At 42.8% G+C, this 14,840-nt stretch overlaps 1 protein-coding gene across 3 annotated transcripts in view; it reads left to right on the top strand.

Annotated features, from left to right (window-relative positions):
* Window positions 1–14,840, top strand: part of TMEM255A (transmembrane protein 255A) — a 212,514-nt gene that overhangs the window by 87,366 nt on the left and 110,308 nt on the right. For 2 of the 3 annotated variants that reach the window (XM_073599438.1, XM_073599439.1), the window contains exon 4: window positions 7,017–7,106. The exons of the other annotated variant lie outside the window; for it this stretch is intronic. In XM_073599438.1, the coding sequence (XP_073455539.1) occupies window positions 7,017–7,106 (90 nt within the window). The remainder of the gene's footprint in view (window positions 1–7,016; window positions 7,107–14,840) is intronic. 3 annotated transcript variants of the gene reach the window in all.

Genomic DNA, 14,840 nt, shown 5'->3' with positions numbered 1-14,840 from the left:
TGATTAATGCTCTCCTTGCCCGGCCTGTCAGTTTAGGTGGATGGCCATGTCTTGGTAGGTTTGCAGTTGTGCCATACTCTTTCCATTTTCGAATGATGAATTGAACAGTTCTCCGTGAGATGTTCAAAGCTTGGGATATTTTTTTATAACCTAACCCTGCTTTAAACTTCCCAGCAATTTCATCCCTGACCTGTCTAGTGTGTTCCTTGGCCTTCATGATGCTTTTTGTTTACTAAGGTTCTCTAACAAATCCCTGAGGGCTTCACAGAACATGTTGCTTTGCACGCTGCAATTTTGTCGGTGGGGTGCCAGTTATAGGATCCACCCAGGGTGCCAAATGCCCTAGGTACGCCCCTGAGGGTCATGCTTTTCAGATATTTATTTATAAAAACAATTGAAAACCATTTATCATTTTCCTTCCACTTCACAATTATGTTTCAAGGGGTCTGAATACTTTTTCAAGGCATTGTATGTCATAAATATTACACAATATAAACACAAAACAAAGGTGAATTACGTAAAAGTGGCATCTAATAAAATGTAGGAAAAAAAAATCACTGCCTGTAAAGGAAGACTTTTAATACTGTATTTACCTATCCCACTGCCCACATCAACAATCTACATTTCTTCACATTCTTGAACTACTGCTCGAAGAATCTTCTGCATCCAGCTCACTTATGTTGGATTCCTGATCCTTGGCTGCACTGCATATTGTGGATTCAGATGTTACATAGAGGACACACAGTAAGAAATTAGCCAGCAGGTAAAACCACATTGCACAGTGAAGACAAGACATCCGATACACCCAGATGCAGAGGATTGTCCCGTAGGGTGGCGGACAAGTATATATTAAAAATCTTTATTCATTGTATGACATTTATTTTAGCTGGTGAGAAGATCACCTTAAAGTGGAACAGAGATTTTTTGTTTTAGGCAGTTTAGGAGTTGGGAAGGTTTAGAACATTTGTTTGTTTTTTAATTTTGTATGAAGTGAAGTTTCCCTTCATTACTTGTGTAATCAACAGGACAGGGAATCACTCTAGTGCACAGGTGTCAAACACAAGGCCTGTGGGCCGAATCCGGCCCTCCAGGCCATTTCCTGTGGCCCTCACACCTCTCCTGCAGCTGCAGGAGAGCTCCTGCCCTCCTCAGGTCCACCTCTAGACCCATACTTTTTGCTTTCAAGCAATGCATCCAGCAGCAGCATAAGGAAAGGGGTGCACTGGGATGTTAGGGAGAGTAGGGGACTCAACTTCTGATAGTGGGGTGGCTCTTGACATCTAATGTAAGGGGAGGGGATGCGCTGGATATCTAATCTTACAGATACAACTGGCCTTTTTGAGGACAATCATAATGCTGATGCGGCCCACAATGAAATTGAGTTTGACACCCCTGCTCTAGTGGGTAAAATTTGAAAAGTGACTCTAAGCCCCTGTTCACATTGGCACAATTTGAAATGTGATTTGAAAGGTGAAATCCCATGTCAAATCGGAGCCTATTGCCGGCAATAGGAACGTCCCAATCGGTGCGGTGCTGCGCCGATTTCCAAAAATAGTTCCTGCACTACTTTTGGTGACTTAGGGGTCGATTTTAATAGACATCTGTACATGAACACACACAGATGTCTTTCAAGTCACCCCCAAAGTCAGACTGAAATGTGGCTTTGAAATCGTGCGGGTTGATTTCAAAGCTATTTTCAGTGTGAACGAGGGCTAATGCTTTTTCACTGAGTGAAATACTAAACAAAGTTTTGGCTGGAGTCCTGCTAAAGTAATCACTGCTCAAGTGGATCTAATGTTCTTGATGCCAAGAATGGCTTGCCAAAATGACAAATCCTTTGGCAGGTAATACAGTAAACACATGTATTTCAACTGTGTAATTAACCGTTTGCCTAGACTCTTAAGTATCATTTAAAGCGGAGTTCCACCCAAATTTTGAACAATATCTGTATGTATTCTCTTCCTTGTCTAGATGCTGACATGCCGTTTAAAAAAATTTAAATCGCCGTAATTACCTTTTATTTTTCTATTCTTCTTTGCACTTCCTGGTTCTCCTCCCATGGGAGTAGGCGTGTTTCTAGCCTCTCCCAGACTCCTGGGAGCTAGTCTCAGGCTTCCCAGGATGTCACTGAGCATGTGCGGGAATGAGCGGTGAATGCTGGGAGCACAGCATTCACCACATCCAGGAAATAAATGCTTGTGGGCTTCAAATGCCCACAATGAAGATGGAAACCGCCTGCAGTGAATAATATAAGTTATTCTTTCCGACGAAATCTGACACAGGCGGACATATTACACACAATATGTGAGTATGTAATGCTGAGAAGAAAAGTTTGTGAATGAACTAAAAAAAAAAAAAACGATAGATAGGTGGACCCCCGCTTTAAATATTGAATAATATAAACTATCAAGTATTTTGTATAGTTTTAGTGAACCACAATCTAGTGTTTTTATCAAGATTTTTAGATATTCTTTTTTAACATATTATGTTACAACATATACAGTGCATCCGGAAAGTATTCACAGCGCTTCACTTTTTCCACATTTTGTTAAGGTCCCACAGGTAACAGTGCATGTCAGAGCACAAACCAAGCCATGAAGTCCAAAGAATTGTCTGTAGACCTCCGAGACAGGATTGTATCGAAGCACAGATCTGGGAAAGGCTACAGAAAAATGTCTGCAGCATTGGAGGTCCCAATGAGCACAGTGGCCTCCATGGAAAACGTTTGGAACCACCAGGACTCTTCCTAGAGTGGGCTGCCTGGCCAAACTGAGTGATTGGGGCAGAAGGGCCTTAGTCAGGGATGTGACCAAGAACCCGATGGTCACTCTGACAGAGCTCCAGCATTTCTCTGTGGGGAAAGGAGAACCTTCCAGAAAAACTACCATCTCTGCAGCACCGCACCAATCAGGCCTGTATGGTAGAGTGGCCAGACGGAAGCCACTCCTCAGTAAAAGGCACATGACAGCCCGACTGCAGTTTGCCAAAAGGCACCTGAAGAACTCTCAGACCATAGGAAACAAAATTCTCAGGTCTGACGAAATAGAGATTGAACTCTTTGGCCTATATGGCAAGCATCATGTCTGGAGGAAACCAGGCACCGTTCATCACCTGGCCAATGCTATCCCTACAATGAAGCATAGTGGTGGCCGGATCATGCTGTGGGGATGTTTTTCAGCCCAGGAACTGGGAGACTAGTCAGGATCGAGGGAAAGATGAATGCAGCAATGTACAGAGACATCCTTGATGAAAACTTGCTCCAGAGTGCTTTATACCTCAGACTGGGGCAAAGGTTCATCTTCCAACATGACAACAACCTTAAGCACACAGCCAAGATAACAAAGGAGTGGCTACAGGACAACTGTTTGAATATCCTTTAGTGGCCCAGCCAGAGCCCAGACTTGAACCCAATTGAACATCTCTGGAGAGATCTGAAAATGGCTGTGCACTGATACTCCCCAACCAACCTGATGGAGCTTGAGAGGTCCTGCAAAGAAGAATGGGAGAAACTGCCCAAAAATAGGTGTGCCAAGCTTGTAGCATCATACTCAAAAAGACTTGATGCTGTAATTGGTGCCAGGAGCTTCAACAAAGTATTGAGCAAAGGCTGTGAATACTTATATCAGCCCTCAAAAATTCCACTCGCCTGCTCGCATTTTGCAAGTGGATTTTGAGAGCGGGGGCTGCCTGGGAGTGAGGGGGGACAAGCACCGCTGGCCTGCGGGTGGTATGGGAGTCCTTCTCCCATTGCTCGCGGAGGGGAAGAGAGAGCCGGCTGGATGATCAGAGAGTGAGGGACATCACTAGCGGCTTTCATTTCAATAGCCGAGTGTTCCCCGCACTTGCTGTCACACACAGCCCCACCCCCTGGTCCCGGAGAATTTGGTAGACAGAGCACCCGTCTAGTCCCGGGACGAGTGACGTGTATCAAAGTTCTAAGGCCAGGGGGCGGGGCTGTACGGGACACCAAGCGGCGGGAACACGGCAATTGAAATCAAAGCTGTTCCAGCGATGTCCCTCGACGCTCTTATCATCCGGCTGGCAATGCGCTTCCTCTCCTCTGTTCCCCTGCATGATGGACACGGGTAGGCAGCATCGTGGACACAGGTAGGCTGCATTGGTGAACACGGGCAGCCTGCATTGGTGGACATGGGCAGGCTACATTGGTGGACACGGGCAGGCTGCATTGGTGGACACGGGCAGGCTGCATTGGTGGACACGGGTGAGGCTGCATTGTTGAACGTAGGCAGGCTGCATTGGTGAACACGGGCAGGCTGCATTGGTGGACACGGGCAGGCTGCATTGGTGGACACTGGCAGGCTGCATTGGTGGACACGGGCAGGCTGCATTGGTGGACACGGGCAGGCTGCATTGGTGGACACGGGCAGGCTGCATTGGTGAACACGGGCAGGCTGCATTGGTGTACACGGGCAGGCTGCATTGGTGTACACGGGCAGGCTGCATTGGTGGACATGGGCAGGCTGCATTGGTGGACACGGGTGAGGCTGCATTGGTGGACACGGGTGAGGCTGCATTGGTGGACACAGGTGAGGCTGCATTGGTGGACATGAGTGAGACTGCATTGGTGGACACAGGTGAGGCTGCATTGATTAGCACGGGTGAGGCTGCATTGTTGGGCACGGATAAAGTTGCTTAATTCTGCATAAAACATTTTAAGTGTCATTTCATGAGATAATATATGAGGGCGTGTTTGGGGGTGGAATTAGGGGCGGGGCAGGGTAGGGGTTGGGTGGGGCAACTGGTGGTGAGTAACCCTTGAGGCCTGGCTAGTAGCTCAGGACTTGAAATTTTTGAGCCCTGCTTATATATACACATTATTTTCTTATTTTTTTTTTTACTTTTAATAAATTTGCAAAGATTTCAAACAAACTTCTTTCACGTTGTCATTATGGAGTATTGTTTGTAGAAATTTGAGGAAAATAATGAATTAAATCTATTGTGGAATAAGACTGCAACATAACAAAATGTGGAAAAAGTTAAGTGCTGTGAATACTTTCCTGATGCACTATATTGAACTACTTGTTACAAAAGTAGCATTAGTGTGAGTTATAATTTGCATATTTAGAGTATGGGAAGCCTTAAAAAAAAAGATTATTACTTAGCTGTCTGATGAGTTAAGAGTTTTATATCTTCCATTGATATTGGTGTTGTTGCCTTTCAACACTTCCAAATGTGTTGAATAGTGTGTCCTCCACCTCACACTGTGGTCCCTCCCATGGGCTGCTGTCTCTTTACAGAACACAGAAGTGACAAAGCACCTGGCTATGCTGGTATCTCTTGAGAAAAAGGGAGCTTTCACTCAGGACTTGCTGGACAGGTAAGTATACAACATAGTTTTAGGAGACTTATGTTTCAGTTTAATCAGTGAGGTCACAGGGTCACTTTGGGACTGCCAGTGCTAACCCCCTCCTGAAGATGCTTAGTTGTTTGGCTAGTACACTAAATAACTGAGTTCAGTAAGGTCCCAGTGAAGCAATTTAACTTTCTTTTGTATCAGTGGGACAGGATGTGAATTAATCTCTTCAGAGAAGTAGTTAATAGAAAGTACAGGCCGGCAACTTCACAGCTTCTCCATAGAAAATATTTATTTGAGCATTACAGCATAAACTGTGTGCTCGGAGCTCCAGCTCTTTCTACGAGGCCTGTAGAAGGAGCTGAAGCTCCAAGCACGTAGCCTATGATATCCACACAGCCTTTCCCATTCAGCCTGGTCCTCTCTCGTTCCGGTGACATCACTTCCGGACGCCCGTGCCGTGTTCCAAGCTGCCTGTTGGTTTCTGTTTCCTGGTGGCCACAGGACGCTGAATACATCAACACCCATCCACCTGCACATCCTGGAGAGTGACATCTACACCCCCATGGACGCAGAAGGCCTATATCTTTTCTACCCTTGGACTTATGAGCCTGCAATCACTTCCATCCTGTAAGTGTCATTTACCTTGCGCTAATAAAAGCTTTTTAATCTCTGCACCCAGGTGGCACTTCCCCCTTTCTTTCCCTCTTTGTGTTCTGAATAGACAAGCTCTGTCCTGAGCTCCCCCTCCCAACACAAATTTATCTTGTGCTGTTTTTGGAAAACTTCTCAGAAGTGACGCATGCTGATAACAGAGGAAGGAAGCACCAGAGAGAAACAACACTGCAACAGAGCTTTAGAGAGAGATCAGTAAACACTACAGATATAAAGTATGTGCTTTGCTCAGATTCCATGACTGAGGTTTACAACCACTTTAAGCCTAAACATAATAGTAGAATTTCACCATATAAAAATAATCCTACCATATTTTGTATTAAAGGATATCTAAACCCATAAATGCAGTGTCCAAGTTATTTGCTTGCTTTTTTAAAATGTACAGTACTTTTTTCATTAAAAAGAAAAAACAAAAAAAAAAAAAACTATGTGTCTAATCCTTGTCTTTGGGTACCGATATAGTCCATCAATTCTACTTGTAACATTTTGTATGATGGTACCCCCTTAACAGTCAGTATTACCTTTATAAGCACTTAACACTCTACTTCTTCCTGTGAATGGAAATGGAAGCATAAAACAATGTTACATAGTTACATAGTAGGTGAGGTTGAAAAAAGACACAAGTCCATCAAGTCCAACCTATGTAAATGTTATGTTATTCTGTAAAGAACTAATCTCGTCTCCCTCCGTATAATAGAGATAAAGAGAGGAATACATGTTTAAAGTCTGTCCTCATCTAGATACAGTGGAGGAGTGAGCATAGTCATCCTAGCAAGTTTGAAAATCAAGGCAAATAATGCCTGAAAAACGAAAATCAATGTAGCCAACTCATCTAAGGACTGGTAAGCTACAATATACATTGTTGATTTTTGGGTTTAGATATACTTTAAATCTGTGATTAATATCTTTATATTTCTGCAAATGATTATCTATGTGCATGTTTCTATGATTAAACCATAATCTTTATATTTATTTGAACTATATCTCAGTAATAATGTCATTTATTATAAATTACTTCTGTTTACAGCTTGTTGCATCTATAGTTTTTATCAGTTTTGGAGTGATTGCGGCTTTTTGCTGTGCCATTGTGGATGGTGTTTTTGCTGCCAGACATCTAGTAAGTATTCTAAACCAAAACCTTTAGAGAGAATTTGTCACAAAGCCTAATACAGATGCAAGATAAATATGGAAGTGGCCTTTCTCTGATACTCAGGCAGACAGTCAACCTTCCCTGGAAGTGTTATGCATCCTAGGATTCTGAGAGTGGCTGCTTCCATCTGAGGCTTCTTCCACAGGTATTTTGATTTGTAACATGTTTCTCCAAGTATTTGTGCCCCAGCATTTCCTTAAAGTACACCTGTCACAAAAAATACAGAGGCAGGTGATGCTGATGTCTTTCTGAAAAATGTAGTATGTTGACTGCTATGATTATTATTATACACATCAGGAAAGTTAAACAAGGAGGAGTCCTTATCTGCTTAGTTATTTTGGATCTGGATCTTACTTGCCATAGAGCTGGATTTTTTAAAGAAAAAAAAAATGTTTACTGAGCTTAGTAAATGTGGTGAAGCTGTGTTCACTTCCATCATAAAAGGATAAGTAAAGCCAAAGCACGTTTGGCTTTACTTCTGTGGATCACAGGAGTGCAGTTTGTTCTGCACTCCTGTGACCTGTTTTCAGCAGACAGCGGGCTGAAGCCTGCTGTCAGCCGATGTCGCAGAGCCATCCCAGGCTGGGGAAAGATCGCAACCATATGGTTGGGATCCGCCCACATGCCTGGACCAGCACCCAGCTCAGCCTCTCAGCAAACCCCTGAGAGCCTGAGCCGGCTACTCCCGCCCCCTCTCCAACCACACAACGCCCCGGGGGCAGGGCAGAGAACCAGTGACTGATTGTCATCAAAGAAAAAAAAATCATAAAAGAAAAAAAAAAAGAAAAAAAATTTGCGCTGAACTAAATGTATAAGCAAGCAGCCAGCAAAAGTTCGTTGATATCAAACAAAAAGTCACAAAAAATATATTTGCGGCGCTAAAAACAGTCCAAAGAAGTCTGAAGAATGGGAGAAGTCCAATCACCAGATACAGTGCAGATGTAAAAAGGGCACTCGTCACCACGTGATAATGTAGTCTGCTTACCAGAGCGTATTAAGGATTAAGCATGTATGGATATTTTTCAATAGCATCCAGCAAATCCAGCTCCCTGGAACCCCTCGTCATCACAGACAGCAACCTCCGTGTAACTTCCTTCACAAATCTACACCTCCCAGTGATCGCATCAAAGATGGGGCTTTCCAATGTGTGGTCATCAAATTCCCGGGAAAAGAAATGAAGAACCCATAGTGAAGCCCGTAATGATAATAAAACAACTTTATTGTAGTCACAGTTAGAAGTTCAAGTTTGCATGCATCAGAAAAGGACAAACGGCTGCAGCATTCAGCGTGCTGGTGTCAACATGACACCAGCACGCTGAATGCTGTAGCCGTTTGTCCTTTTCTGATGCATGCAAACTTGAACTTCTAACTGTAAGTGACTACAATAAAGTTGTTTTATTACCATTACAGGCTTCACTATGGGTTCTTCATTTCTTTTCCCGGGAATTTGATGACCACACATTGGAAAGCCCCATCTTTGATGCGATCACTGGGAGGTGTAGATTTGTGAAGGAAGTTACACGGAGGTTGCTGTCTGTGGTGACGAGAGGTTCCAGGGAGCTGGATTTGCTGGATGCTATTGAAAAATATCCATACATGCTTAATTCTTAATACGCTCTGGTAAGCAGACTACATTATCACGTGGTGACAAGTGCCCTTTTTACATCTGCACTGTATCTGGTGATTGGACTTCTCCCATTCTTCAGACTTCAGTGACTGATTGTCACCAGCTCTCTTCTTAGGGAACCTTGAGAACTGAGTGATTAGCGGTGGTTGATCGCTCGGTTCTCAGTCTTAGAGCTGGCAGGAGACAGATGCAGCATCGGACCATTGCTACATCCACCTAGGTAAGTATGATTAAAAAAAAGAAAAAAAAACACATTCTCATACTTCTCTTTTAAGTCAAGTGTCAAAACAAAGAGTACATTTACATCCTGGTGAGATGTACCTCAATGGGGAATCCTATCTGTTAACATGTAATATAATTGTTACAATGTATTAAATGCAAACATGTGATCTACATCTGATCTACAATATATGTACCTTGTACAGATGATGGTCTTGTTGTTGTGAACCTGTAAGGACTTCTACCTTTTGTGCATCTTTCTCCCAATAAATACAGACTTAAAGGAGACCTTCAGTCATTTTTTCAACTTTCCATCTTCTGCCCTTGTTATTTTAACTTTGGATAGTAAAACATTTTTTTTCTGCCAGTAAATACCTTATACAGCCCACTTCCTGTTTCTTGTCTGGTAAAAAGTCTAGGCTTATGACATCATGCACAGCTCTCTCTCCCTCTCTCTTGTGAGAGTTTACCAGGAAGGAAGGGGAGATGAGTCATAAGAGGGCCAATCAGAGCTGGAGGTGTGCCTCTGTGTGGCTGTGTAAATCCAGGAAGTGACCAGGCAGCAGCTTCAGCTGCCCACAGTTAAAATGGATGCAGCCAGACTTAGTGGAAGGAGATTTCTGCAGCATATTTGGCAAGTACAGAATCACAATATATATAAAATATGCAAAGTGGTTGGAAGGAAGCTTCAGAATGGCAAATATGTTTTTATTACAAATTATCTGAGCAGACTGCAGTTCCTCTTTTAAAAAAAATATCTTCTGACCTGAATCTTTTTGGTCAAAGGGCTATAAAAAACCTATAGTCATGAAAGGGTTAAAAGGAAACTTCAGACATTAATGTGAAATGTGCCATCAGTGTGCTAACTGCTGCATTTGTTTTCCACAATGTGAACCAATTGCCTTTTCCATGTGTGAAAGGGAAATGATAGGAGTTAATAAAGCTAATTAGGTTTATAAACCTGTCTTTAAAGAAACACGGCTGATCTCATTAGAACATGCAAGTTGCTTGTAATTCATGTCAACCATCTTGCTGCAATCATTTAAAGCAGAATTAAACTCTGCAATTAAAAAAAAGGGCCCCCAGGAGCTGTTAGTCATATTTTGGTAGTTAGTTCCTCATATTAGCATATTATGACAGAATTACCTCTCAACTGATCTTCTCCAACGCTGGTCATCGGTACTCCCATCTTCTCCCTGTCTCTCTTCGGGGTTCAGGCACTTGATTATGTGGGCCACATTGACATCACTTCCCCACATCTGCACAGGATTTACATCATCGCAGCATGTAAATGTATGCTGAGCTGCGTATGTGTGGTTCTGTGTACTTTAAACGCTGACAGGCAGGGAGAAGCACTTATAACAGAAGAGACCAAAGAGCCATCTAGAGATAATTTAATAACATATCTCATTTTAGTGCTCAAGTTTATCCTGGAAGCAGTATTTAATGCCTTATAAATGGAATGTCCAGCACAGTTCTTATAACAAAACAGAACAGTGCTTAGCCATGCGATACTATCCTATATCTGCTTGTAGCTGGTAGGAAAGTTAAAGCAAAATGGCTACATTTTGTTCTTTCAGGCCAGGTTCACACTGGAACTGGCTGCGGATCGCACAGGAGCGCTGTGCGTCCCTGTTCCCCGTTCCAGGGACGAACCAGGGACGAATCTATGCCTGAATTCGGCTCCTGCTATGCGAATAGGATGCCGGGAAACCTGCATCTAATTCGCATAGGTGTGAACCCAGCCTCAGGCAGTGAAAAAACTTTCTGGATAAAGTGTGAAACTTGTGTGGAAAAAATAACTAGTTGATAAAACCTAACATTTTCTGATAAACAAAATTATATTCGCATGAGTTAATGTCATTTGTTATACCACCCATGGTGTGTGCTAAGTGATATCGCAGCTTTGGGCCATTCACACCAGAACGCCGCCATACAGGAAACCCGCGTTCCGTGCACTGCCCTTGCAATCTACAGCGGGTGTCAGTACAATATTAACATCACCCCAAACATAGTGAGTTTGTCTGCACCAGATCGCATGGTACTATGCGTTCCGGTTGCAGTGTGTTTAGAAAATTAGTGCAAGCACTACATTTGGTGCAGTGTGATTTCAGCCCATTTGAAATGAATGGGCTGAAATTGCCCTGCACAGAACTGCATGCAAATCGCACAGGAAAAAGCAGCGCGATCCTGTGTGATTCACATGCAGTTCCTAGTGTGAATGGGCCCTTAACCACTTCAGCCCTGGAAAATTTGGCTGCTGAATGACCAGGCCTTTTTGTGAGATTCGGCACTGCGTTGCTTTAACTGACAATTGCGCGGTCATGCGACGCCGCACCCAAACCAAATTGACGTCCTTTTTTTCCCACAAATAGAGCTTTCTTTTGGTGGTATTTGATCACCTCTGCAGTTTTTATCTTTTGCACTATAAACAAAAAAGGAGCGACAATTTTGAAAAAAAAAAAACACAATATTTTGTACTTTTTGCTATAATAAATATCCCCATTTTTTTTAAAAACTGATTTTTTCTCAGTTTAGGCCGATATGTATTCTTCTACATATTTTTGGTAAAAAAAACCCCGCAATAAGCGTATATTGATTGGTTTGTGCAAAAGTTATAGTGTCTACAAAATAGGGGATAGATTTATAGCATTTTTATTATTATTTATTTTTTTTACTAATAATTTTTATCGGGACTGCGACATTTTGGCGGACACATCAGACACATTTTTGGGACCATTGGCATTTATATAGCGATCAGTGCTATAAAAATGCAGTGATTACTATAAAAATGTCACTGGCAGGGAAGGGATTAACACTAGGGGATGATCAAGGGGTTAACTGTGTTCCCTGCTACGTATTTCTAACTGAAGGGGGAGGAAACTGACTAGAGGAAGTGACGGATCGTGGTTCCTAGCTATTAGGAACACACGATCTGTCATTCCTCACAGAGCAGAACAGGGATTTGTGTGTTTACACACACACTTCTGTGTTCTGCCTCTCGTGCCTGCGATCGCTCGTGGCCGTGTGCGCACTTGCTATTCCGATCCCATGAGTCGATGTATAGCTACGACGGCTCGCGCCGACCTGCCGCCGTAATATGACGGCGGCTGGTCAGCAAGCGGTTAAACTAGATTTCCTGCCTAACACTAAGTAGCCCTAAAATGTCCTCTCCCCTCCTCTATCTATGCTGACTAACCTGTGTAAAAAAAAAAAAATGTGTATACTTTCCTTTCTAAAAGAGGGGTCTATGGGACTTTATATGAGGAGATGACGTTGTCATCAACCTCCATCCCCATTAAAATATAAAAAGGAGAACAAGGAAGCAGGACTTTAAATAAAGTACGCGGAGGGTCAAGTGTTATGTGGAGTTAAAATTACCATACAGTATCTCACAAAAGTGAGTACACCCCTCACATTTTTGTAAATATTTTATTATATCTTTTCATGTGACAACACTGAAGAAATGACACTTTGCTACAATGTAAAGTAGTGAGTGTACAGCTTGTATAACAGTGTAAATTTGCTGTCCCCTCAAAATAACTCAACACACAGCCATTAATGTCTGAACCGCTGGCAACAAAATTGAGTACACCCCTAAGTGAAAATGGCCAAATTGGGCCAAATTAGCCATTTTACCTCCCTGGTGTCATGTGACTCATTAGTGTTAAAAGGTCTCAGGTGTGAATGGGGAGCAGGTGTGTTAAATTTGGTGTTATCTCTCTCACTCTCTCATACTGGTCACTGGAAGTGTAGTATGGCACCTCATGGCAAAGAACTCTCTGAGGATCTGAAAAAAAGAATTGTTGCTCTACATAAAGATGGCCTAGGCCAGTGATGGCGAACCTTGGCACCCCAGATGTTTTGGAACTACATTTCCCATGATGCTCTGGCACTCTGCAGTGTAGTGGAGCATCATGGGAAATGTAGTTCCAAAACATCTGGGGTGCCAAGATTCACCATCACTGGCCTAGGCAATAAGAAGATTGACAAGACCCTAAAACTGAGCTGCAGCACAGTGGCCAAGACCATACAGTGGTTTAACAGGACAGGTTCCACTCAGAAAAGGCCTCGCCATGGTTGACCAAAGAAGTTGAGTGCATATGCTCAGCATCATATTCAGAGGTTGTTTTTGGGAAATAGACGTATGAGTGCTGCCAGCATTGCTGCAGAGGTTGAAGGGTGGGGTGTTATCCTGTCAGTGCTCAGACCATACTCTGCACACTGCATCAAATTGGTCTGCATGGCTGTCATCCCAGAAGGAAGCCTCTTCTAAAGATGATGCACAAGAAAGCCCGCAAACAGTTTGCTGAAGACAAGCCGACTAAGGACATGGATTACTGGAACCATGTCCTGTGGTCTGATTGGTTCAGATGGTGTCAAGCATGTGTGGTGGCAACCAGGTGAGGAGTACAAAGACAAGAGTGTCTTGCCTACGGTCAAGCATGGTGGTGGGAGTGTCATGGTCTGGGGCTGCATGAGTGCTGCCGGCACTGGGGAGCGACAGTTCATTGAGGGAACCATGAATGCCAACATGTACTGTGACATACTGAAGCCAAGCATGATCCTCTCCCTTCAGAGACTGAGCCGCAGGGCAGTATTCCAATATGATAACGACCCCAAACACACCTCCAGGATGACCACTGCCTTGCTAAATAAGCTGAGGGTAAAGGTGATGGACTGGCCAAGCATGTCTCCAGACCTAAACCCTATTGAGCATCTGTGGGGCATCCACAAACGGAAGTTGGAGGAGAGCAAGGTCTCTAACATCCACCAGCTCCGTGATGTCATCATGGAGGAGTGGAAGAGGACTCCAGTGGCAACCTGTGAAGCTCTGATGAACTCCATGCCCAAGAGGGTTAAGGCAGTGCTGAAAAATAATGGTGGCCACACAGAATATTGACAATTTGGACATTTTCACTTAGGGGTGTACTCACTTTTGTTGCCAGCGGTTTAGACATCAATAGCTGTGTGTTGAGTTATTTTGAGGGGACAGCAAATTTACACTGTTATACAAGCTGTACACTCACTACTTTACATTGTAGCAAAGTGTCATTTCTTCAGTGTTGTCACATGAAAAGATAGAATAAAATATTTACAAAATTGTGAGGGGTGTACTCACTTTTGTGAGATAATGTATCTATAATATGTGTAAAAGAGTAGGACATTTGTCTCATAATAGTTCATATTCGATAGAAAATTGATATACTACACACATAATTAGATACCTGTATAGAGTAAAAAAAAAATTAAATGAAAAAAAATTTCATACATAAATACATAATTCATAAATAATCTAAAAAATGGATAGCACATGATACATATAGAAAAGCCCAAAATGTAATAGCAGATGATTGGAATATAATCAAATACATAATGCATGAACAGAATCTACAATGACGTGGTAGGATATAGTATACGATTTAAACACAGCATCTGTTAGCTCGACGCATTTCGTGATTTGATGTCACTCAGGAGAAAACGTGTACACGTGTAAGATATCTCTGTAATGATATATTATGCATTTCTAGTTGGTCTAATATAGTCACAAGTGTGAAAAATAAAAAAAGAAATAGCGGTAAAACACCCTATATAATACTTACAGGGTATCCATGTGCAATTGATACGGTACTGAGGGGCATGACTATCTCCACATGGGGAACATCTTTTCCGGGAGCTGAGATGGTATGTTAGGCAACAGACAGCCCAACAGGCAACCCTCCAAAGGATGGTCATGCATCAGGCTGTGATATATGGGTGAGCATGTGTGATCGCAAAAACCAAATTGGGGCTGTAGAAAGTAAATTAATATTTAAAATGTAAAAAGTGAGTGATGTGTATTAAATAACAATGTG

This window comes from Aquarana catesbeiana, linkage group LG09 (genome assembly GCF_042186555.1).
Source record: "Aquarana catesbeiana isolate 2022-GZ linkage group LG09, ASM4218655v1, whole genome shotgun sequence".
NCBI lineage: Eukaryota > Metazoa > Chordata > Amphibia > Anura > Ranidae > Aquarana > Aquarana catesbeiana.
This window is presented reverse-complemented; position numbering and strand designations above follow the sequence as displayed.